At 40.2% G+C, this 25,319-nt stretch overlaps 1 protein-coding gene across 1 annotated transcript in view; it reads right to left on the reverse strand.

Moving 5' to 3' along the window:
• Window positions 1–22,799, reverse strand: part of LOC132650711 (zinc finger protein 120-like) — a gene marked incomplete at its 3' end in the record, with an annotated part of 35,121 nt that extends 12,322 nt beyond the window's left edge. The window contains exon 1 of the mRNA XM_060376053.1: window positions 22,599–22,799. Within this exon, the coding sequence (XP_060232036.1) occupies window positions 22,599–22,799 (201 nt within the window). The remainder of the gene's footprint in view (window positions 1–22,598) is intronic.
• Window positions 22,800–25,319: the final 2,520 nt, after the last annotated feature.

Here is a 25,319-nt window from a genome sequence, read left to right on the forward strand (position 1 = left end):
CTATCGGCATTGCCCACGTGGCATGCTGGAGTTGGCTACCCAGAGGCTATTTAAGCTGTGGGCTGGCTTTCCCCAGGGTCAGATGATTGTTCAAGGTTCCTGACTAAACTGCATTGAAAAAAAAAAGAGAGAGAACATTCCAAGGTTTTGTCCAGCAGTGAAATCACTCTTCCCATATATATTTGTTCTAATTTCCTACTTTGTTCTGTGACTACATCCCCTAACCAAAAGACTGTCAGGTCATGAATGTGTTTATTCATTGAGTCTGGTACTGTCAGATCACAGTCCATCATTTTGGGAGCTTAGCATGGAAAGTCAAGCTTGAAGAAAATTAAGGCAAAAGCCATGGGCAAATGTTTTCTGGGTTGGTCTCTTGTTTAATCATTGTCTCATGCTCAGGTAGTTATCTTATGTAGGCCAGGCCTACTTGCTTAGAAATATTGCATCTCTCAGTAGAAGAGCCTTCCCACATCAACCATCTGTCAACACAACCTCTCAAAGATATAGCACCCAGCTTCTCTGATGAGGGCATGCTGTTAATTGAGGCTCCCTAAGATGACTGTAGGCTTTGAAATCTTGACTATTGAAGCTAATAAGGATAAAGAGACAATATATGAGGAAGTTTTAAAAACTCAAAAGCAATGTGTTAATACTATCAGTCACTTACGTAGCAAAAATTGAGACATTGATGAGTGCAACTTGAAAACACAGATACACCAAGAAATGAGGAGAGGCAAGTCTTTAAGATCAATAAGAGTGAAGTAAAACTGTTTCTCTAAATTAAGTCTCCAAATCAACAAAAATTCAAGGAATTAAAACATAATATAAATTTTCAGAAGGCAAAAATATGTGAAAGTCTATGACTTTTGAGAGAAACATTATAGTTAGATTATAACTAATAAAATCACACAATATACATAGCATCCCTGCCAAAAGGAAACACAAAGATAGGCCTATAAATATAACACAGTCCTATAAGCAAATACAATAGGATTATAGTCAAAACCAAAATCAAAGAACTCACTGGCCATCACTCAACTTCTGCATTCCGGTTCTTTCCTTTGCCAACTATAAAAATGCATTGGAGGTTTAGGGATGTTCCAATTGAAGAGATTCCATTAAAGCATACAAATGTTTCAACATTAGAAAAACTAATTTTGACTACTAAAATTAACTCATATTTTTATGATAAAGAAAATGATGTCTGCTAGGATCACTCAGAAACCATATTGTATTCTATGACTCATGATTGGGTATATGTCTGCATCAGTGTGAGAATATATAACCTTTTAAAAGCCAAGTAGAAGAAAGCAGATTTTTAAAGAAACAGTGTGTTTGTATTATACACTTAAACACCACCTTTTGCACCAGTTGCTGTAATGACCAATATCATCTTCATGTACTTTGTTTCGAGATCTTTTTCTTGTGTTTTCAGCTATGTTTGTATATTCAGGATGTGCTGTGGTATATGGTATGAATAAATTCCATAAAAAATCCAGGCAAATAATAATCAAACAATTGGAGGAAACCAATAAATTCCTTAAATAAAGCCATGAAACAACAAACATTTGAGGGATATGAGGCTTTGCTGGATTAGGGTGAAGTCTGACATCTCTGGATAGCCACTTATTTCCATTCAGTCTGTGATGGTGAACTCTGTTTTCTCAGTGAAGGGCCTAAAAATCTGCCTCCAGATCTATATGACCATGGGTCATATAAAGAGCCTCACAGAGCCCTCAGGGTAGATTATTAGGCAAACCCTTTTCTGTGAAGAAAACTGCTCGAACAAACATCTGGGAATTCCTAGAAATGGATCATCCTGCTAAGGATCTTTGTCTTCAGCAGTGACTTTCAACTGTACTCAGAGATTTTTTTCCCACATATAGGATAATTGAGTACTGTGTTCTCCTTCTTGTGACAGGACCTTGCTACTTCATGGAAAATGAGGCATGGTAGCACTATATGTAAGTCAAGTATCCTTGACCCCTAAACCCCAGCAAATCATATATTTATCCTCAAAATCCTTCCCTTTGCACAAAGTTTATAAGTCCCTGACTTCAAATAAACAAGTTGCAGGTGCATGCATGCTGACTGGTTGTATGCCACCTGATACCATCAGCCTTCCATCATTGCCCCTGATATTCATCATTTATTCCCCTCTGGGCCTGCTCTCTGACCCACTGGGCCTAGGCCTCACTGGATCTGGGTCTCACTAGGCCTATGTCTTGGTTGCAAGTCAACCAAACATGGACTTTCACCTGTAACTCTGAGGTGAAAGTCTTCAGAGCAAGGCACAGCAGCTTAACTGAGAATGGTAAGACTTTGGTATGGTCATAGGTTCTGGAACACCTGAATTTCCACTACCACTACTACAGGATAGCTGCCTGTAACAGTCAATAGAAATTTCATTCCTCACTCTGGCTTAGTGAACATGAGTGTTGCCCTAAAGTGGTCTAGCTGCACTTGAGAGAAATGGAACCACCATTCTCCATCTGGAAGCTGATCTCCAGGCCTCTCCCAAATGGAGAATGACAGAATGAAACACATTCTGGAAATATGGAAATAGAAGCAATAAAGAAAGCACAAACAAGCTGGCCATGATGGTGCACACCATTGATCCCAGCACTTGAGTAGGCAGAGGCAGATAGATCTCTGTGACATTGAAGTGGGCCTGGGCTAAAAAGCAAGTCCACCAGAGCCAATACTACACGGAGAATTCCAACTTCAAAAAAAAAGAAATTTATTAAAAAAAAAACAGAAAGTTAGGGAATCCTGGAAATGAAAAATTTAAAGACTACAACAAGGAACTACAGAGGCAAGGTTCACACTCAAAACAGAGATCAAGAGAGAAATATATGCAGTGAAAACAAATAGAAGAAATGGAAGACAGCTGTGTTTGTACACTCCTTTAATACCAGAACTCAGGTAGGCAGAAACCAATGCACTGTTGGGAGTTCAAGGCCAGCCTGGTCTACAAAGTGACAGCAAAGGCTATAAAAACAAACCTGTCTGAAAATAAAATAAAACGACAGTAAAAAAGAATAGAAAAAAGACGAAATAGATACATGTGTCAAAGAAAATGTGAAATGTAAAAGTTCTCTACCACAAAATATCTAGGAACTCTGGGATATTATGAAAAGACAAAACATGCTCATGGTCAGATTAGCAGAAGAAGGATGAGATCGAAGGTAAAGAAGATATTTTCAGCAAAACCATACAAGAAAAAAAATTAACCTAAAGAAGAAGATGCCTATCAAGGCACAAGCAGCATACAAAACACCAAAGAGACCAGAAAAGAAAGTCCTCTTACCAGAATAATCAAAACTCTAAACATACAGCACAAGGAAAGAATATGAAAAGCTGCAACAGAAAAAAAAAATAAAACAGACCACACTAACCAAACAATCAAACAGACAAACCAAAACAAACAAAAAACAACCAAGAAATAAATAAAGGCAGATCTTTGAAATTAATCCTGTGTTCTCAGTAAAGATGCTAGAAGTTGAAGGGCTTAGACAGTGTGCTTCTGACTCTTAAAAAACTACAGAAGCCAAGACAAATTACTAACCATGCCCAGAAACTTTCAATCAGCAAATGGAGAAAATAAGATGTTTCATAAGGTCAAATTTAAACATATGTATCTATGAATGTAGCCCAACACAGGGTGCTAAAACAACCACCACCACCACCAAAATACCAGGATTTACAATCACTGTTTGTTGATATCTCTTAATACCATTGACCCAAATTCACCAATAAAGAGACACAGGCTCACAAAATGGATGATAAACAGAATCCACCCTTCATCTAAACACATCAAACACAGCTTCACATCAAGATAGACATTATCTCAAGGTAAAGTGTTGGAAAAGATATCCCAAATAAATGGACTAGAGTATAAAGCTCATATAGCAATTTTAATATCTAACAAAACAGACTTCAAAAGCAACTAATCAAAAGATGGCAAAGGAAATGACATTTTAACAAAAATCTAGCAATATAACATTTCAATACTTAACATCTATGGCCCAAACCTAAGATCACCTAAGTTATAAAAGAAACCCTTATGCAGCTTGCATCACATCCTGGCCCTCATGAGCCAATAGGGGAAGACTTCAATATATCACTTTCACCAATGGACAGGTCCTCCTGACCAAACGGAACAGAGAAATGTTCCAGATAACTAACATCAAAAAACTAAATATACCCAAATGATGTTTACAGAACATCCACCCAAGCACGAAACATTATTCCCTCTTCTGAGCAACTCATATACTATGCTCCAAAATTGATGAAATACTTGAACAGTGGAAGTCTCAAAAGATATAAGAAAATTGCAATAAGTTCATGAAATGAATACATAACATATCAAAACTCGTAGTACACAACAGAAGTGTCGGCCAGAGAACAGTTCATAGCACTAAGTACATTCAGAAAAAAAAAATCAGAGAGATCTCTACCCAGCAACTTAACAGCACACCTAAATACTGTAGAACAAAAAGAAGTAAACACAACTAAAAGGAGTAGATAGTGAGAAACTGTTGAACTGTGTCTTCATTGGTAAAACTGAATGTTTCTACAGGAAAAGAATGGTGGATCCTATCAAAATTGATAATGATTATATTTGAATAGTAGAGATCACCTGAATAAGCAGAGGTAACTTTTCATCAGACAGCTTGGTTATTGAGTCCAACCAAACTTATGAAGACTAGTGTTTTCTTCTTAAATAAAAAATATACTTTTGTTGTTTCATATTAAAAACAGTTAAGGGGTTTAAAATGTTTTAAGTAAATTCAAAGGTATAAACTTGTTTGCGTTGGAATACTTTGGAGTGAATATAAAATTTTTGAGCAGTGTGGGGATAGACAGTGCCTTTAATCCCAGCAGAGACAAGCAGTTATCTATTAATTAGTTGTTTTCTAAACTCAGAAGTTACAATGACAGGGTGTTGGTGGTTCATAGCCTTAATCCCAGCATTTTGGAGGCACATGCCCTTTACATACCACCTGTGAGGCAGAGGCAGGCACATAGGATTTAAAGTGATTTTATTTAAAAGCTGCTTGTAATAGGCAGGCTGAAAATTAAAGTGAATGCCCTTTATTATCTAGAAATAAATACACTTTAAGGTATATTTGTAAACTTTCAAAGGTATTTTTTTAACTTTAATTGAGATACTATACTTTTTCTATTTTCAAAAAATCATTTGCCCTATAAAAGATATAACATGCCTAAAAAGGTACAACCCTCACCCCCAAATTAGGGATGGGGTATGGTTTTGATTTAATCTTCTCAGGAGAATAAAATCATCCAACTAAAGAATATGGAGACCACTGGATACATGAAACTTCTGAAGAAAATGACAGATCACCAAAAGAAAATGTCAAAAGCGAAGGAGTAAACTGGCCAACTGGTATCACTCACCTTCATGTTGTCTCTTCTGCCTTCTACAGACATAGTGCAAATTGTCTTTATGTGATTGCTAAAGAACAATCTAAAATCTCTATCTCATATCAGAAAAGCCACCTGGTAAGAAACAGAGGAAAACAGAAAAATAAGGGATGATTCTATTGTCATGAATCTCATAATCTTCTGGCATGATGTGACTTCTGTACTTACCACAAACTTCAATAATCAAGAATGTGTACAGTGTTTATGAAAGAATGAGGGGGTGAGAAAAAAAGTCAAAAACATAAGCCTAAAATAGAGACAAGTTTACATGAAAAGACCTAAGGAAACTCTAACATGAAAAATGTGCACTGCACCAGAGATACCTTTGATTTTCTAATTAATAAAAATTAAATAAACACAGATTTCACAACTGCTACAAGACAAACACAAAGTGACACCTAAATCTTTATATTTCTGACCCTCCAGCTACTACTAACCTCCTTTACAGAGAGTCCTTTTGCTCTGGAAGTCTCTTAGAAAATGGAGGTGATCTTAAGCTGGGCTATGGCTTGCAGTCCCTCATGTCCCCTTGTGGGTTCAGGCACAGCCCAGCCCTTGCCAACAATCATACACAAAAAAATGATGGAGAATAATTTAGTTTCTGTTTCCTGCTGCATGATTTATGTCACAATATGTGTATCTTTCCTATCCACTTATTTAAAACCAGGCACACCTGACAAAATTCTGCATCTCAGAAATTCCTTTTGTACCGTGGATTTGAATTTCCCTAAATCATGCCATTGTGACTGGTGGTAGTTGAAAGGTTAAAAAAAATGTAATCAAGTATTGCTGAAAGATGACCACCACCCCTCTTTTCTTCCAGGTTCAAAACGAGTTGTAAAATTTGTTATGCAAATCTCTATGTGGAATACAACATTAATCATTTCTAGAAATGAGACCTTCAGTTTTCCAATCTGTCTACTGCAAAACTTATGCTTGCGTGTGTACACTAGATAGTGATATTATAAGCACCACAATTTTCTACTGCCCAGGCGGCAAAGTCCTCACTTCTCTGGACAATCAACACTCAGGAAGGGTCAGAGGCCAAGGGTCTCTGTCAAGATCACCACATGGAGACCAACAGAACCACAGCCTGAACCACAGTCCATCTCATTCAAAGCAGATCAGGCTGTGATAGCTCAGGAGCCTGCTATTCCTGGCCTGGGGACAATGGCCCCACACTCAGCATGACATGGCCTCTGGTCTCACTCACAGCTCTTTAGAGCTATATCAGAGGAAAATCCCAAAACAAACCCATAAATTACCTCCCACTATTGCTCCTGACTGCTAGGCCTACCCAGAATCCCTCATTAGCTTGAACAATACAGCTGAGTCTTAGGACAGTAGTAGCTCCTCTACCAGTGGATCAAAGATCAAATGATGCTGATAGCAGAGGCATTCTAGCTTTGCCCTAACCCCTATGGGCACACAGAATGCTAATGTTGTTATAAAAGAATGAAAATTCCAATTATTCTATTTTAAAACCTTCCAGTGAAGAGAGGCAGAGAAAGCACCCATCTGACCATCCTACTCACCTCAACTCCAAGAGTAAAAAGCCCCAAAAGCTCACCAGTTCAGATGACAGATCAGGGGAGATAGGCCAAAGGAACCCAAGGCCAAAGGCTTTCTAGCTCAAAGCTCAAAAAGCCCAAAATCTACTATGTTAAAACTCCTTCCACTTTTACACTCTTTCTTAAATACATTTCAGCTGAAAGTTCCACTTACTCTTTAATCCCTGTCAGCTGGCTTCTTGCTTTGCCTCTTGATCTAGGGTTAACATTATTAAATCCTGTGCACAGAGAGCTTTTGAATTAAAGGTATGTTCCAGGGCTGACGGAACCATACCATAATCACCTCTTTAGAATAAACAGAAAGTTGTTGGAATTAAGGTTTGTGTTAGGGCTCAACCATACCAAACAAAGCACAGGTTTTTACTGTTCACAATCTATGGGATCACACTTGGATCAAATATCCTGCAACATCCTCATCTTGGAAATGTTTTAAAATAAAATCTTCTACTTTCCCAGGGCACCTGCTCATCTTCCAAGATACAGGTCATTTATGTTGCACATTCCATTACATGATCAGTGTCCAACGCAGTCATCTCTACCTCATATTTGGGAAGTCCTTCAGCCAAACTTTAGTCAAAGCCAAATAGTAACAACCATTAAAGAAACAAATGGCCATGAATTTGAAAGAAAGGAGTAGGTAATGAGAGCTCAATGAAAATGAGAAATAAAACAAAAAGGATATGGCTGTACCTAGGAATGTTGAAATAGAAAGTTTATTATAGATATATGAGAGAACATAGTCAGACACAGGAACATCTGGGACAGTCTAGGATTGACATGAACTTGAGCCATGTGAGAGGAGAAGAGAGCCAGATGAAAAGGGTGGGAAGGTAAATGATAAATGAAATAGACCAGGTAACCAAAATGGTTGGAATACATGAGGAATGAGAGCTGGGAGGAGGGCAGCTCAACTTCTGAGGTAGAGATCTGTGTATGACACCCATACCTTGTAACAGGAAAAGATTGAGGGATGCTGGGAGAACCTGACAGCCAGGTCTGCTTTGATTGTTAAGTAGCCTCCTTAAAGATTCATCCCAGCATTTGAGATGTAAGAGCAGAGAGGAATGAAAAGGTTGAAATGATTTCATTATAACCTTAAAATTATTTTTAAAAGTTGAAAATGGCCTTATGGTCCAATATTCTTCAGAGACTTTGAATATGTATTAGAGAACACCAAGTATTACTCACAACTTCTTTTCTCAGGTTGTGCATTTTCAAATGTGGGGAGGGGAAACATCCCTGTTAGTCACTACCACAGCATTTTATCCAGAACTTCTGTTTTGTTTGAACTCATGCAACTATAGAAATTTGCTTCCCAGAAACAAGCTCAGCAACTAATCCATATTCTTGATTCCCTTTGTGTATGACTCCCCCCAAATGTACAGTTTTCACTTTTATTGACCATCTAAAATTGATTACATGACTCATTACCATCTTCCCTTCTCCCCCTCCCTTTCTGTGTTGTGACTACACCAGCTTCAAAGTAGGTTAGTGAACTCAATTCTTACACAGGTCCCTCTTTATTTGTAATTGCCCACCTCTAAATATTTAGGGTCTTCAGGGGACATTAATTCACTGTTCTATTTTACTTCACACTCACTAGTCAGGGCCCACCTAAAAAGAGCTGCAGGACTATGTTCTAGGCACTAGGCAGTAGGGGCAGCATTCAGTGTTCCAATAAAGTGTAAACTACATAGCATGTGAAAGGCTGATCTACAGGAGACATTGCTTTAACAAAAACAAATATCAAAGCACTAGGGGAAAAGGAATGAAATTCTTAATGACTGGATTATCAAAGAATATTATCTAATAAGAGACTAGAGCAGTAATGCATCAACAAAATAAAATTTAATAATACCAACAACTGACTTATTTATTTATTTATTCATATATTTATTTATTATTGATACAGTGTTCTGCATGCATCTACACTTGCATGCCAGAAAAGAGCACCATATCTCATTATAGATGTTGTAAGCCACCATGTGGTTGGTGGGAATTGAACTCCTGACCTCTGGAAGAGCAGCCAGTGCTCTTAAACTCAGAGTTGAAAAAAAAAACACATAGCATACTGACTTTGAAAAACACAGGCCATTCTCTTGTAGAGGGAAAGCCATTAATAAGATACTGTTCGATGTTATCCCTGTGTACAATATTAGCTGCTGAGACCTGTAACCTGACAGACACAGCTTAAGCCCATAGCCTGTGTCTCAAATTTGAACTGACAGAACTGTGTCAATGAGGATTGTACATATGGGCATAGGACAGTCCCTTAATTTGAAATTCAATATTTACTGGAGCAAGATACCTGACCCAAATTGTACACCCACCAATCTTGTCTGCTTTCATTTGCATTCATGAATTAATAAATACACATTGGGAATTTACAAATTAAAAAGACATAACCCTGACACATTTCTACACAATCCTGGTGAGCAAACATGTGTATCCCGGGATCCTAATCTCTAACAGGTCTGGTTAGCATACTGCGTATCTGTGGAGTGTTTTACAGGCAGTCTTCCCTCAGCTAAATTCTAACTGGTACCACTAGTTTCTCAGCGATAGTAAATCCTTTACATCATCAGTTCTACTCTTCTATATCACAGCTTAATATTTGAGTGCTCTCTGACACAGGACATATAATTTATAACCCCCACAAAATCCAAATGGATCTTTTAGAATGGAGAGACATCTTCAAAGGTCACCAGGAACTAGGCCTAAAAAAGGGCACTTAAATTTCACCAGAATAGTGACTCTATTATAAAGCCACCAGGAATTGGACCATGGGTCACCAATTCCAAATACAAGGTCGTAAGATTCCTTACCCAAGGAACAGCCTGAGGATAACAAGAATGGGAAGGTATCTTATCTCAAAGTGGGGCATTTGTGCTGAGCAGTCTACCAACTTTGTAGTAGAACCTTCAGTGACAAAGAAAATACCCAACATTCCTGAGGCCTAGAGATAGCTCCGTCAATGTTAGTTATGTTAGCTAGCCAATCACTTTGTAAAAAGCTTGCCCTTGCTGAATGTCAACCAATCCTGTAACTATTAAACCAGAACTTCCTGGTCCTTCCTAAAACCCCAATCAAAACCCTGCCATGCACCTGCTCAGGGCTCTCTCTGATCCACTGTGTTTGTAAAAATGGAGAGACCCAGCATAAGCCCAAATAAAGCTCTTTGCTCTTGCATATGTGGTCTGGCTCCTGATGATCTTTGGTCACCCTAAGATCTGGCCATAACATATGGGTTCTTATATTGGATCCCCAAGTCTCCCAAGCACCCCAGGCACATGGAGCTGAACAACAGCCAGTAAATGAGCACTCTGTCTGTATCTGTCTGTGTCTTTCTTGGTGTTTCTCTAGTTTGTTTTTTTGGGACTCAAGGCAAAATGTGTAATATGTGTCATCAGAAAGGTTAGAGCTGATGCTCTGGACAGCTGTGGGCCACAGGGGGTCTGGAAGACTTTCCAGATCCCCCCAAAAGGGCACATCTGTAAAGGGAGTTGAGCACCAAGTTTTCTTTGATCTCTGGATCTTTGGACAAGGACAATGCAGGTAGCTCCTGCAGCAGAGATTCACTGATATCCTACTTTCCTTTTCCACTGCAGGAGTGGTGGGATCTGCTGTCTGGCTCTGTGTATTTTTCTGCTGCACAAGCAATGGGATCTAGTCTGTGTCTTGTTTAACTGTTTTGACTCTCGCTGTCATTTTTTGTCTCTGGGACTGACTGAGGACATGGGACAAAATCCTTCTATCCCCCTAGACCTGATTTTTTTCCCATTTCAGGAGGCTTGAGCCATGCTTCACAGTCTCCAGTGAGAGTGGCAAGAATGTGGCAAGGGATTGATACAGTATGTGGAGCTCAGGATTGGCACCTCTGCCAATGTTCTCTGGTCTCTGGTCTGGCAGATCTTATCCACTACTCTGGCCTCGGGTCTGGCAGAGTGTGTCCCCTGCTCTGGCCTCTGATCTGGCAGAAATTTGCTGCTGCTGTGGTCTCTGGTCTGGCAGAGTTTGGCTGGTGCTTTGGGCTCTGGTCTGGTAGACAGAGATCAACAAATATGTTGCTGCTCCATTCTCTGGTCTGGCTGAATGCAGGTCATCATTCCAAACTCGGGTGTAGTTGGATGGAGCCTGATTTGGGGGTAGGTCACCACTAATGGAATAGGATAGAGGGCCCATAGAGAGACAGGCCACTGTTCTGAGTTTTTGGTATTTTTTCTTCCATTCTCTTCGAGCGCATTATACCCAGTACATTTTTTTTTTCCTTTGTTGTACTTTTGTGATTTTGTTTGCTTGTGATGGTCTCAGTGGGCTGGTGATCAAACAGCTGTGCTCCATTGTGACTTTGCCTTCCCCATGCTCCCAACACTACAAGCTGGGGCACCTCTGGTCATCAGTGGAAACACATATTTCCACATATTTGGCGAGGAAGGCTCGGTTGGAGAGGGGTCTGTGTGCAGATAGTCTTTCTGGACTTGACCTTGTTTCCTCCTTGCTATCTCTATGAGGAAGTTCGGTGACCTGAGGTTAGCTCTAGCTTGGAACAATGACCACCAAATAATGCTCTTAGTTGAAAGGTATTGTAGTTATTACTATTATTATTATTTGGTTAGGGTCCCCTGTAGCCCAGCCCGGCCTTAAACTAAACAGCTATAAGATGACCTTGAATTTCTGATCCTTCTGCTCCACCTCGTATCAAGTGAGGTACACTCCCAATCCCACAAACTTCTTTTTTTTAGCCATAGGTGGCTTCAACAAGGAAGTGAACCAAACTCAAATAGGGAAGGCTTGGCTCCACTGAGTTCCTGGGTCTGAGCCTGTGTACTGGCACTGTACACAGAATACCCACCTGAGCATCTTGATATGTCACTTATTATCATGGCTGTACTTATGAGATTGTCACCTGAGAATGAAAACAATTCTTTTTTAGTTAAGGTCTCATACTGGCAACTAAAAGAATTTTATTAGAAAATCTTAGAAAGCACATGTATGATTGTGGTTTGAATGGGTGGGGAACCTCTGTCAATGTGCTCCCCAAAGTGCTAAAGGTCGTAAGCATGGGGAATGGGGAGGAGTAGATGAGGAATTCACCATGTCTGAGTATCTACCCCTACCCCCCAGAAAATGAGTTGCTTTAATTAATCAAAAATGCAAGAAAAAAAATAGCTAGAATGCATTTGAGGTTCAAGGTTTAGAAGTGAGGCTGCAGGGGTCCTTTTGGCAATGCTTTGAAGAACTGCATCCATTCAAGTGCAATGTTTGTAAATTCACACTGAGCAAGGAAGGCAGGGAAGGGAAGGGGAGGGAGGAGAATAAAAAGGAGGACAGGGGAGAAACATGTTCAAACTTTTCCTGTCAAGAAAACGAAAAGAAAAAAAAATCTTAATGAAGTCCCACTTTTTGTATGTGTGCCCAAGAATTTTTTTATCATTATTTATTTAATTATTTGTGTCAAATATTTTTTTTAAATTTTTAAACTTTTATTAATTACACTTTATTCACTTTGTATCCCCCCATAAGCCCCTCCTTCCTCCCCTTCTAACCCCACCTACTTTTCCCTTTCTTCATGAATGATCCTCCCCAAGTCCACTGATAGGGGAGGTCTCCCTTTCCTTCCTTCTGATCTTAGTCTGTTAGGTCTCATGAGGAGTGGCTGCATTGTCTTCCTCTGTGGCCTGAGATCAAAGAGCAGGCCAATCAGTTTATGTTACAGGCAGTCCCTCTTCCCATTACTATGTAACCCACTTGGACACTAACTGTCATGGGCTACATCTATGCAGGGGTTCTAGGTTATCTCCATGCATGGTACTTGGTTGGAGTATGAGTCTCTGGAAAGACCTTGGTGTTCAAATTTTCTCATTCTGTTGCTCTCCTTGTGGAGTTTCTGTCCTCTCCAGATCTTACTATTTCCCACTTCTTTCATAAGATTCCATGTACTCTGCCCAACACTTGGCCATAAGTCTCAGCATCTGCTTTGATAGTCTGCAGGGCAGAGCCTTTTAGAGGGCCTCTGTGGCAGGTTCCGAACTTGTTTCCTGTTTTCTTCTTCTTCTGATGTCCATCCTCTTTGCCTTACAGGATAGGGATTGAGCGTTTTAGTCAGGATCCTCCCTCTTGATTAGTTTCTTTGGATGTACAGATTTTAGTAGGTTTATCCTATATTATATGTCTATATGAGTGAGTATATACCGTGTGCCAAGAATTTTTAAGTTGTGTTTATGTGTACATTCCTTTCATCATATTTACATATATACTCTAAACGTTTGCTGAATAATGGTGTTTCAATGTCGTTCCCACATTTCAACTGAATTATTTTTGGGCACTAAATCTAAACCTAATTCTTATCAATATTTGGAGGTTTTACTTGTTTTGAATGTGTGGTTTTATTTTCTTAGTTAACAGTGTGTACACAGTCCCTTACACCAGGGTCATCATATTTGTGTCTCTAACAAAGTAATGAAAAACATTAAATAGTACTAATAATGTTAATGACTAAAATGAAAATAACTGAGTGCATTGTACAATGATCTCAGATGCTCTTTTCAGACAGGACATTTTATGATGAAATTTTTTTCATGAGGCACAAAATGCCTGCTAAGCTTAAGGCTTGTTTACAACATTCTCTTGAAAACAAGGTTCAAGATGAATCCTGAAGTCATAACATCAAATGATGTACAGAGAGGACATAATCACCTTTGCAGATATGGGCTCCTAGGGATAAGTATGGTAGGATTCAAAGCTCAGGACACTTTCTGAGAATATGACTTCTCATAAAACCTAATGAAAAAATTGATTCATCCCAGAAAATGAACATATACATAAAACCAAATACATATAAAGCAGGTAAATGTCAGGAGAAGGACCAGGTTAAAAACTAACACCAAATAAGTATCAATGTTGCTGTATCTGGAATTTCTACCTTATTTGGAATGCAGAGACAAGAAGACTGTTAACTCCTGTATTGAAGGAAGTGCATCTGCATAAAGAAAAGCAATGTTTCAATTCTCCTGTTCTTTTTTTCTTCTCCCCTTCCTCCTCCTTCCTTACCTCCTATATATGAAGCAAATGTTCTACCTCTTAGTTGTATTCCTGCCTTCTGTACAAAACAGGCAGAAACAGATAATCTTTGGATATAATGAAGCCAGATGCTAAATCTCACTAAAGCTTAAAGGAAGTAACTTGTTATGGGATAAATTAAAGAGAACACAGAGAAGGCAACAGGCATAGAGTAGGGTGTCCTAGTAACAGCAGTAACAGAACAAGATAAAAAGACTCCAGGAAAAATTTTTTACAGATGGCACAATGGCTGGCATTAACAAATAAAATGCTACATGCTCCCATCCTTTAGGTGAGAATTCTGTTTTACTATCAGATTATGAAGACTTTGTTAAAGGAATTTACTTTTTAAAAGGTTATTTGTCCTTTCACAGAGAGTTATTGTGAATTAGGTACCCAATACTCTGCTAAGTCCTGAACACACAAAAATGATTGATGTAAACACCACTTTCTCTATAAGCTTACAGTCTTGTGGGGTAATCCACCATAAACAAACCCATAGACCATGCATAGAAATGTATACATCACTATAAATTCCACTATGAAACCTAAAGGAAAGCAAGAGGTACCTAACACCCCAGAAAAGATAAAGAACATACATATTCAAAGGCTGAGAGATGAGAACATTTTAGTTCAGTAGGTGAAATGAAAGAAGGTGAATTTGTTTTCAGTATACTAGGGAAGAAGAATGGAATGATGATGATGATGATGATGATGATGATGATGATGATGATGATGATGATGATGATAATAATAAAAAGATTAAAGAAGGATGGTAGCCATCCCTCTCTGCTGCTGCTGTTTTTTTCATCCTTGCAACCCTCTCATGTGACTCTATGCCCTCTAGTGGTGACGGGAGGCAACTTCTCCATCATTTCTCTCTGGAACTGTTGATGGTTTGTTTAATCAGCAGAGCCTGCAGGGCTGGTGGCCTCCAGGGAGAACCCATGAACTGGAGGCTCTGGCAGGGTGACTCCAGGAAGTGACCATGCTTCCTCAGCCCGGTTCTGGATGGAACTCGGAACCCTGGTTGCCAGGTAACGGGAGGCCAGCAGCAGCAACAGCAGCCTGGACAGACCAGCCGGTCCAGAGGAGCTGGAGAGATGAGTCTTTTCTGCTTCCAGACCTCCACGGGCTCAGGTCTCAGAGAAGACAGCGGTGGTCGCCTGTGCCGCTGCTGGAGACATGTGGTGCGCTCCATGACACATTCCTGGCCTTTTCCCCACTGGGAGACCAAGGTAACCAGGGCTGTCCTGCAGCAGGGAAGCTTTCTGGTCCACCCCACCCCCCATCCACCGCGATCGCAGCCTGGAAGAGTGTTCCTTTGGGACACTGAGGAACGCTTTTCATGCCTGTTTCCCGCTTAGGTGTAGGGAAAGTGGTCATTGGTGCCCCTCGGGGTTTGCACACTTAAAGCATCCCTCCTTCCCTGGTCCTTCCTCATAGCGAAAGGTAGTGAGCCTTACTGCATGGCATCCTCATGCTCAGCAATGATCGCATGGACTATGTGAAGCAGATGATTCCCTATTTGCCCACCTTCTGGCCCTTTATCCAAAGATTGCCACCATCTGGTTGGTTCTGGACCTGATGCTGAAAAGGCAGGAGAGTGGTTCCACCGGGGATCTAGCCAGCTCTCAGATCTTCTCCTGCTGTTTCCCAGGGCCAGTGCCCTGTGCCCTCACAGAACCGGACGTGTGAGTCCCAGCAGCCTGAGTCCCAGGCCAGACCCCTTAAAGTGACATGGCCAAACATGGGTGATTGTGGCAGGGTGGGGCTCTCACAGGTGCCATTCACCTTCCCCAGGGAATCTCACACACCACCATTTCTCATGCCCTGAGTGACCTTTCCCCGTTTGTGTAAAGGATTCTGGACCCCATTTGCACTGTTTGTTATGGATGGAGCCCCTAGCACCCCCACACCCATCCCTGGGAAGATTCTAACAGTTCCTTCTAGATGTCTGGGTGGCTTGGGGACACGGGGCAGTAGGGGTATCACCCCCATGAACTGTCACAGGTATAGATCCTTCAGGCGGAAAAGCAGACAAAGACATGAGTAGGCTTGGGGTGGAGGGGGAGGTGAGCAGGAAGGGGCGTTTAAGGCCAGGGTGGAGGGCCAATTTTGGCCAGGAGCCTCACCTTTGGGGTTCTCTACCTAGGGACTGTCCTCACGACCTAACCTGCTGGTAGAGGATAGAGGTTTCCCACTGGGCTCCTAGGTTTTGAGCAGCAGAGGGAGAGACAAAAAAGGAAAGGCCCTGGGGGATACCAATGCCCCCCCGCAGTTCCAAAGAGAGGCCAGACTCCCGACACAGTGTCCCTTTGCCCTGCTCTCACCCACAGTGCCATCTTCTCGTTCTTGTCCCAGTGGCTGCAGAAATTCCCCCAGGATTTTTCTGGGCCCCCGGACCTGGCCATCGTGAGACGGCTGCTGGACTATGCAAGGATCCATGTGCCCACTGCAGAGTCGGACTGCCAATCTGGGGAGATCCTCCGGGCAATGGATAAGCCCTAGATAAGCTTAAGCCTGAGAAGGAGGAGGAGAATTAGGAGGAGGATGAGGACCCGAGGGAGGCACCTAGTGAGGTAGCAGCTGATTCCAACCACGTGTCCCACAGGGGAAGTGTCCTGAAGCTCTGGCCAAGGAAGCAGAGGAGGAAGACTGTCAAATCGACTGTCCTGCGGGTAGGAGAGGGGACTGTGCCTTCCCTGGCATGGAGAGGCCATCTTGGGTTAGCTCACCCCATTCTGCGTGCCTTCAGGCTGCTCCCTTATCCCAGATGACGGCTCACCCCTTTCTTTGCCCAGATCCGGGGCTACTTGGGGCCTCAACTGCAGAGCTGTCCATGCAAGACACCTTGGTGGCACAGGAGAAATGGAGCCTGGTTTTGGAGGCAGATGCTAAGCCCAAAGAGGATGCTGAGATCCTGGATCCCATGGCTGCAGGATCCCCAGTCTTGCCAGAAGCTGGACCAGTGCAACCTCTGGCTTTAGCATCAGAGGACGCACAGGCCCTTGTGGACTTGGCGGATGAGCTACTGTTTCTCTCCACTGTAGTGCACTTGGGGGCACCCATTCCCCTGTCCCCGCTGCCCGAGGTAGACATACAGTTCGTACAATTGCCGGCTGAGCTGCATCCAGCGCCTGCTCCCCTTAGAGAAAAGATTCCCTTAATTTTGTATATTTTTAAATTGCTGTTTTTCACTCTTGTGTTATTGTTGTTGGTTTCATATTATTATTATTTAAAACGTGTTGCTTACTCAACTTACGTGATGTATTCAGAGATGGGGCCTCCCCATCGGCCCACATTGGGTGGCTTAGCCAAGGGGTATGGAGCCTGTTTTTGTTGAGAGTTTCCTGCGAGTTGGGCATGTGCATCCATCTATAGACGATGATGCCAGGTGTGTAGTTGGTGCGCAGGGGGTCTACTGGGATAGATTGAGCCCCAGAAAAAAAAGCCCAACAGGGCCAGTGCTTGACAGCAGAATTTTGGGGCCACAGCTGGGCCAAGAGCTAGGCTCTGAGGACCAGGACCAGGACCAGGACCAGGAACAGTACCAGGACCCAGCTCTGTGGACACTATCCCTGAGGGGAAAAAAACCCTATAATTTGAGATACAGAGTACATTTTGGGGGATCATTTAAATACATGATATTTCTACATAGCCATGCCTGTTTTAGAACTCAGTCTTTGGAGCTGGGCATGGTGGCACACACCTGTAATCCCAGCACTCAGAGAAGAAGAGACTTGAATTTGAGGCAAGCCAGGTCTACAAAGTAAGTCTAGGACAGCCAAGACTACACAAGGAAATTCTGTCTAAAAAACAAACAAATAAATGAACGAACAAACACAAAAGAGAGCTCACTGTGTGGACCAAGCTGACCATAATCTCAGAAAGATTAGGTTGCCATGGACTACCAGGTCTAGGATGACAGGGATGCACTTCTGAGCAAAGCTAAGATATTTTTAATGACTTATTCTTGAATCAAGAAATGAAAGGATAAAATAAGATGTACAAAGGTAACATTTTTTCTTCTAATGAACAAACAGTAATAAGTCTTCAAATTCTATATTTATTTACAATTGCAAAATCATTTCTGATGTTGTCAGTAAGTGGGTTTTCTCCTTTGCTTTAATTTCATCCATTGAAAAATGTTTGAGTATGTATGTGCCATGAGAGGACAACTTATTGCTGTTTACTATCTGTTTACATCCCATATATGAGTTTTTGACATGAAACCCAAAGAATGTTTTGGCCAGTGAAAAAACTGGCCCTTATTTAGGTTTAAAAATTATTTATGTATGTACTAGTGTGTGAATTTATATATATAAAGGCCCAAGTATAGAAATATTAGAAAAATTCTATAGGAGTAATATTAGCTATCTAGAAATTGAGCTCAAATCATCAGGCTTAGAAACAACCAACTATTCCCACTGAGACAATTCTCTGACATTCACTTGTAGATCTGAGACAGTGTTATGAGCAAGTCCTTACTCCTAAGAATGAACTAACACATCCCAAAAAAATGACAGTATTATATCATTTTAATTTGTACATAGTAATTATTATTATTATTATTATTAATTTCATGTTTTTCCATCCTTATATGACAACAGGTTTATAATCTGGATAGAAGACAATATTTTACTGATGTAATATTTCAATTAAGTTTATTTGAGTATCAATGAACTTAGTGGGGAATGTCTGTGGTAAGCAAAACTGGCAACATGACTTTGAACATCATATAACAATGACCAAAATAAACCCCACAAAGCTGTCACCAAGTCTTCAAACATCTGTCATGGCCTAAGAACCCATACTAACATTACACACCCATGACATGCCTTTTTGAAATAAATATCATGTCTGTTACATTATTTAGCACCCCTAGATAATTCTCCAGAAGGCAGTACTTCAACATTATGTGTCATATAGTAACTAATGGGAATATAGGAAGAATGGAACTTCAACCAATATATAAATTGTTCAATATATATATTGAAGTTACATACATACATACACACATATACACTATTAAGCATTTTAACATTAATGTTGGTAAAAACAGAACACATTGGGGGAACATCTTCCACTCTTGGATGTGTACTCAGAAGGCTGACACATGAGAATCAATACTTCAAATGCAGCTTTGCATAATTACTGACATCCAAGTCAGGCTTGAAAACAAACATTTTATAGGAATTTGTGAAAATGAAAAAAAAATTCCACACTTTCTCAGAGACCCTTCATTGAAAATCACATTGAAGATCACACACTGCCTGATATAAATAAGCAATGGAACGAACATATTGATGATGGGTATCTCATTCTATACTTTTCAGCAGAAAAATACCTATCACCGAGTGGAAATGCATTAGATCAACAGCAGCCACAGAAAGAATATCAGAATGACCTAATAAACTTCTGTGTTTGGATTTGATACACATACAGCTACAATATTTACTCGAATGTGTACAAATACAGAACACAACCATAACTGGTGATCTCCTCCATTACATTATAAGTGAACATGTAAATAATTTATTTCCTCAAATGTTATGATGAAACACAGATTAAAAATGTTTCTTTTCATGATTAGCTTTCTGGGTGTACAGATTTTAGTATGTTTATCCTATATTATATGTCTAATACCCACTTATCATTGAGTTTATACTCTGTGTGTCTTTCTGATTCTGGGATACCTCACTCAGGATGATCTTTTCTAGATCCCCCCATTGGCCAGCCAATTTCATGATTTCCTTATTTTTAAATGCTGAGTAGTATTCCCTTGTGCAAATGTACCACAATTTCTGTATCCATTACTCAACTGAGTGGCACCTGGGTTGTTTCCAGCTTCTGGTTATTACAAATAAAGCAGCTACAAACATGGTTGAGCAAATGTCCTTGTTGTATACTTGATCATATTTTGGACATATGCCTAGGAGTGGTATAGCTGGATCTTGAGGTAGCACTATTCCTAATTTTCTGAGAAAGGGCCATATTGATTTCCAAAGTGGTTGTACAAGTTTACATTACCATCAGTAGTGGAGGAGGATTCCCCTTTCTCCAAATCCTCTCTAGCATGTGTTGTCACTTGAGTTTTTGATCTTAGCCATTTTGATGGGTGTAAGGTGAAATCTCAGGGTCATTTTGATTTGCATTTCCCTGATGACTAAAGAAGACTTGGAAGGGATAGGAGGTCCACAAGGAGAGCAACAGATAAAAAAAAATACTGGGCACAGGGGTCTTTTCTGAGACTGATGCTCCAACCAAGGAACATGCATGGAGATATCCTAGAATTCCTACAACCCCTGCCAGATGTAGTCCACGGCAGTTCAGTCTCCAAGTGAGTTCCCTAGTAATCAGAACAGGAACTGTCTCTGACATTAACTCAATGGCTGACTCTTTGATCACCTCCCCCTGAGGGGGCAGCAGGATACAGAGGAGGATAATGCAGCCAGTCCTGATGAGACCTGATAGGCTCTGGGAAGATAGAAGTGGAGGAGGACCTCCCTATCAGTGGACTTGCAGAGAGAAATAAGAGGATGTTTAGAGGGAGGGTAAAGGAGGGGATGAAGGATGGGACTACAGCATGGATACAATGTGAATAAACTGTAATTTATAAAAAATATAAATGATATTTTTAAAGTGAAAAAACAGAAATGATCTTCTGTTATTAGTTTTTTTTTTTTTTTTTTTTTTTTTTTTTTTACATTCCAGGACGTTGTTTTTGGAAAAAGAGATTCTCTGTATGGCCTTGACTGACCTGTTGTGCTTTCTAGACCAGGTAAGCCTTGAACTAACACAGATAGAGCTCCCTCTGCCAGTCATAGTGCTGTTATTAGAGGCATTTGCCAACAGTGCACACTTTGATTTTTTAATTTAATATTTAAGTTAATTTAATGTGTTTGGTTTTTGAGACATGGTGTCTCAGTGCATCATTGCAGGCCAGGACTCTCTTTGTAACCAGGCTGACCTTGAATTTACAGAGACCCACCTTCATCTGCCTCCCAAGTGCTGGGACTAAGGATGTGTGCCACCGTGCCTGGCAAGACTTTCTTATTGTCTAGTTGAAGTCACACTATGTGATTTCAGACATATCTTGTCATGTGGGTGTGAAGGAGCCTGTTTTTTTAGACAAAGTTTCTCTCTGTATCCGTGTATGTCCTGGACTTGCTTTGTGTCTGGCTCAGATTTTCTATTTTAATTACATATATATGATTAAAACATATCTATAATATATATGTGATTAAAATATATTTCATTTAAATCATATGATATATGATTATAAGAAGTATAATATATAATATTATAATATATATTATAATTATATTGTATGTAATATTTATGTATAATATATAATATATAATCATATATATCAAAAGATTATATATATCATACAATCATATATTATATATATCTGATTAAACAAAATCATATGTATATCAAAATGATATATAATATGATTATATATGACTAAAACAAAATGTATATAATATATTAAACATATATTAATATAATATATATTTATTAAATATATGAGTTAATATTACTATATTAATAAGTATATATTATATATATATTAATGATTTGGTATTTTGAGACAGGATTTCTCCTTTTAGCCCTGGGTATTTTAAACTAGACGTGTAAACCAACCTGACCTTGAACTCAAAGAGAATAGCTATGCTTTTTCCTGGCAGAGTGCTGGGATTAAAGGTCTGTTCCACCAAACCCGGCTTACATTTTTTGTTTTAATCTTATTTTTTTTTTAAATCGGGTTTCATTGTGTATACCTGTCTATCCTGGACTCTCTTTGTCAACAAGGCACACACTGAACTCACTGAGACTGGCCTGTGCCTGCCTCTTATGTGCCTGGATTAAAGGCTTGTGCAAGCACATCTGGCAGGACCTTAGACTTTTAAGGATTTGTTTAAGGGAGGGACTCATATATCCTAATCTTTTTATAAGGTTCTGAGTCGGTGGATGAGGGGACCTCTGATTATTATCAGTGTGTGTGTGTCTGTGGGTGAATAGATGTTAAATCAGTCATTGCTTCCTTTCTCACAGTCCTTCTCAGAGCAGAGCTTTTATTCCCATGACTAAGAAATTTTATTTTATATCTTTAGAAAAATATCTCTTAGCTTTCCTGGGTGTGTGAGGGTGTGATATAACCTGGATCTGGATTCACAGATAGTGGTAGGTGTTGGGAATTGCACCTAGGTCCATCTGGAAGAGTAGACACTGCTTTAACCACTGTTCGTTATGTAATTTTAAAAATATAGTATTAATCACTGTCAAACAAAATGGTACAGTTCATCAGATAGTGAAATTTTTGGGGTGAATAAAACTCAAGAGATGCCACTCCCACTGCCTATAGGAATGCTGGGACAACAGGCATGTTTTTGACTCATCCATCTTTTTTTATTATTTGAAAGAGAATTATTATCTGTGTCTGACTGCCAATAATGTAATTAAAGGAGACCCAAGGACTCCTCCATCCACCAGGAACTGGGCCTTTTTTACTGTAGTAGCAGGAGCAGCAGAAGCAAAAACAGCAGCTATGTGTGTTAACTTCCGGGACAGAGGGCGGGGCGGTGACATCACAAAGCTTCTGACCCATCGTGATGCCAAGGTCAGTATGGTTTGGCAGGTAGATTTACATACACCCTGACCAGGGTAAAGGCTGTGTGGGCTCTGAGGACGACGTTGTGCCACAGTGGCCATGAGCACGGTGAAGAGGCTTACTGGGCCTACTGCCAGGCTACTGGCCTAACAACCGGAGAGTTAAGCCCAGGAACGCCAACATGTGCTGGTGCGTACGGCACGCGTGGTGTTCTGGGATTTGTAGGCGGTACCCTGGCAAGGTGTATGCGGGAGAAGAGAGAGGCCAATGCTTGACTGCAAGATATCCCGGTAGGCATCTCGCGGACCAGATGCCATTTTTTTAGTTCTCAGATGCAATCCCAGAAGTCCTTGCTCCGAAGCCATGTATGTAGTTCCCAGGCAGGTGGGCCTCTGCCGCAGTGCATCTTGGGACTGTTGTTACTTCACTGACCAGCAAGCACTCCCAAGCAGGAAACCAACGATAATGATCGGTCTGTGACTAGAAACTTTGTGTTTACATGTATGTCCGAGGCCAGGGAGATGGTGGGAAGTGTAAAGGGAAGTGGGGGAGGAGAGCCTCAGAGGCTCCAAGTCCTTAAGTCCCTGCTTTCTGCAGGGCAGATTCGGAATCAAAGCCGGAAGGGACAGGACTTCCGCAATAGGAGCACCAGTACCTTTGCGGGTTTTTCCAGGTCAGCATTCTTCCTATTCAAGCTCTTCGCCAGTTTATGATCATCCGAGGGGAGGTTGCGGGCGTTTCCCCGTCCACTGCTCATCTGCCTGCCCAGCGGCTTGTGCGTGGGGCTGACCACAGGCAGGGGGATGGCAGGAAGAGAGAGGCATAGGCCTCCTCTCCCACTCCGCCTGCGTGCATCCTGGAGAAATGGGTTAACCCTTCCCATGACTGAGGTTGTGCACGACCTTGTACTGGGCGCCCTCTGCTGGCCGACAGATTCACGAGCAGACAGGTCAGTATAAATTACGGTTAGAGGGTAAGGCACTGAACAGGTAAGTTGTACTGTGCTTAGTGGTTAGGGTGCTGGGGACACAGTACATAAGGATCCTGCCACATCTACTGACCTCAAGGCATACACACATGGGCAAACAGAAAAAGGAGGAGGTAGAGGAGGAAGGAAGGAACATGAATCAATCTGTCATTTCTTTCAGAAAAAATTTTTGAAACTTGGGTATTATTTGGTGTTGATTTGCTGAACTCGAACCAAACACAGGCAAATGTGCACATACTCTCTAATTGTATAAATAAATGATGTTTTTCAGCGTGGCAAATAAAATATTTTCAACTAGAAGGAAGGTGTGGAACATGGCAACGCAGCACATTATATTTAGAGTCTATCAAATAAGAATGACTTGATGAACTTTTTCAGAGAAAGCTTCTCATATTCAAAGATAAGAACCATCCCTTGCTTAAAGCATTTTTCTCAAGGCACCTACACTCACCCAGTACCCAGGAGATTCTTACTTCCATAAATTCTGAATTGACAATTTTAATTCCTCGCATCCTGCTTTGCTGTGTAGAAATTGTAAGCCATACCTAGCACGTATTTCTATGAAGACTAATCCAGAAGAAATTGCTGTAATGACCAATTCTGAGCCCAGCTATTCTATCTGGAATGTAGTGTATGCAGTGGCATATACTATCTGTAAAATGCTGTTGAAGAAACCTGAAATAGGATCTAAACAAGACAAAAATCAAAGGTAGATTTCTACCATGGCAGGTAAGCCTCACTCAGAAGCAAGGGAAGCGCTAGGATCTTACATTATTGGTAAGTTATTTACTGTGGTCAAGCCAATAAAACATTTTCATCTTATAATTAAAAGTATAAGTTAAAATGGAAAAGGAAACTATTACAATGTATGCATATATGTCTATAATTATCTTACATGATTTTGAGACTGAAAGCACCAATTTGAAGACATTAAATTTGAATATATTTCAAAAAGTGTTTTCCTAATGTGAGATAAAATTCTGTAAGTTGTAAGTGTAATCATTGCAAAAATATAGCAAGTTCAGTAACATTTTTTTTTATAATTCATGGAATATGTCCAACACCATCAGATATAAACAAGAGGATCATATCCAAAGTAGCCATTTCACCAAAAGTACAATCTATATTTATGACACAAGACCATAAGAAGATCCCTTTGTGGACAATAAATACCCTGTCCTAGAGTCAACAGTAACTGAAAAGTAATTTGCTTTCAATTTTTAATTTAGTATTTAGTATTATTTAGTATTAGTAAAGTAAGATGAAGGTAAAACCAAAACTGCTTCCATTATGAAATTTTAGAATACAGAAAATGCTCTTGAGCCTGGGACATATCTCAATGTATTGGTGATAAATGTAATGTGAGGGTTTTAAACAAACAATATGTAAACTTAGGACTCATTTACACTTAACAAGCCTTGGAGATCACCTTCAAATAGGGTATCATCAAGAATATTGTTGAGCAAGTCTCTTCAAGATCTCTTCATTCAGTCAATGATAGGTAAATGCAAGATGAACTCTGAATCTTTATTGTACTATGTAAGTTAGTGTTATGGGAATAAGTAATATTTGACAAAGATATTGACATAGACTATAATCATGTCTTCTAGTCATAATATGTTCACTAAGTTAG

Source organism: Meriones unguiculatus, assembly GCF_030254825.1.
Source record: "Meriones unguiculatus strain TT.TT164.6M chromosome 13 unlocalized genomic scaffold, Bangor_MerUng_6.1 Chr13_unordered_Scaffold_28, whole genome shotgun sequence".
Lineage (NCBI taxonomy): Eukaryota > Metazoa > Chordata > Mammalia > Rodentia > Muridae > Meriones > Meriones unguiculatus.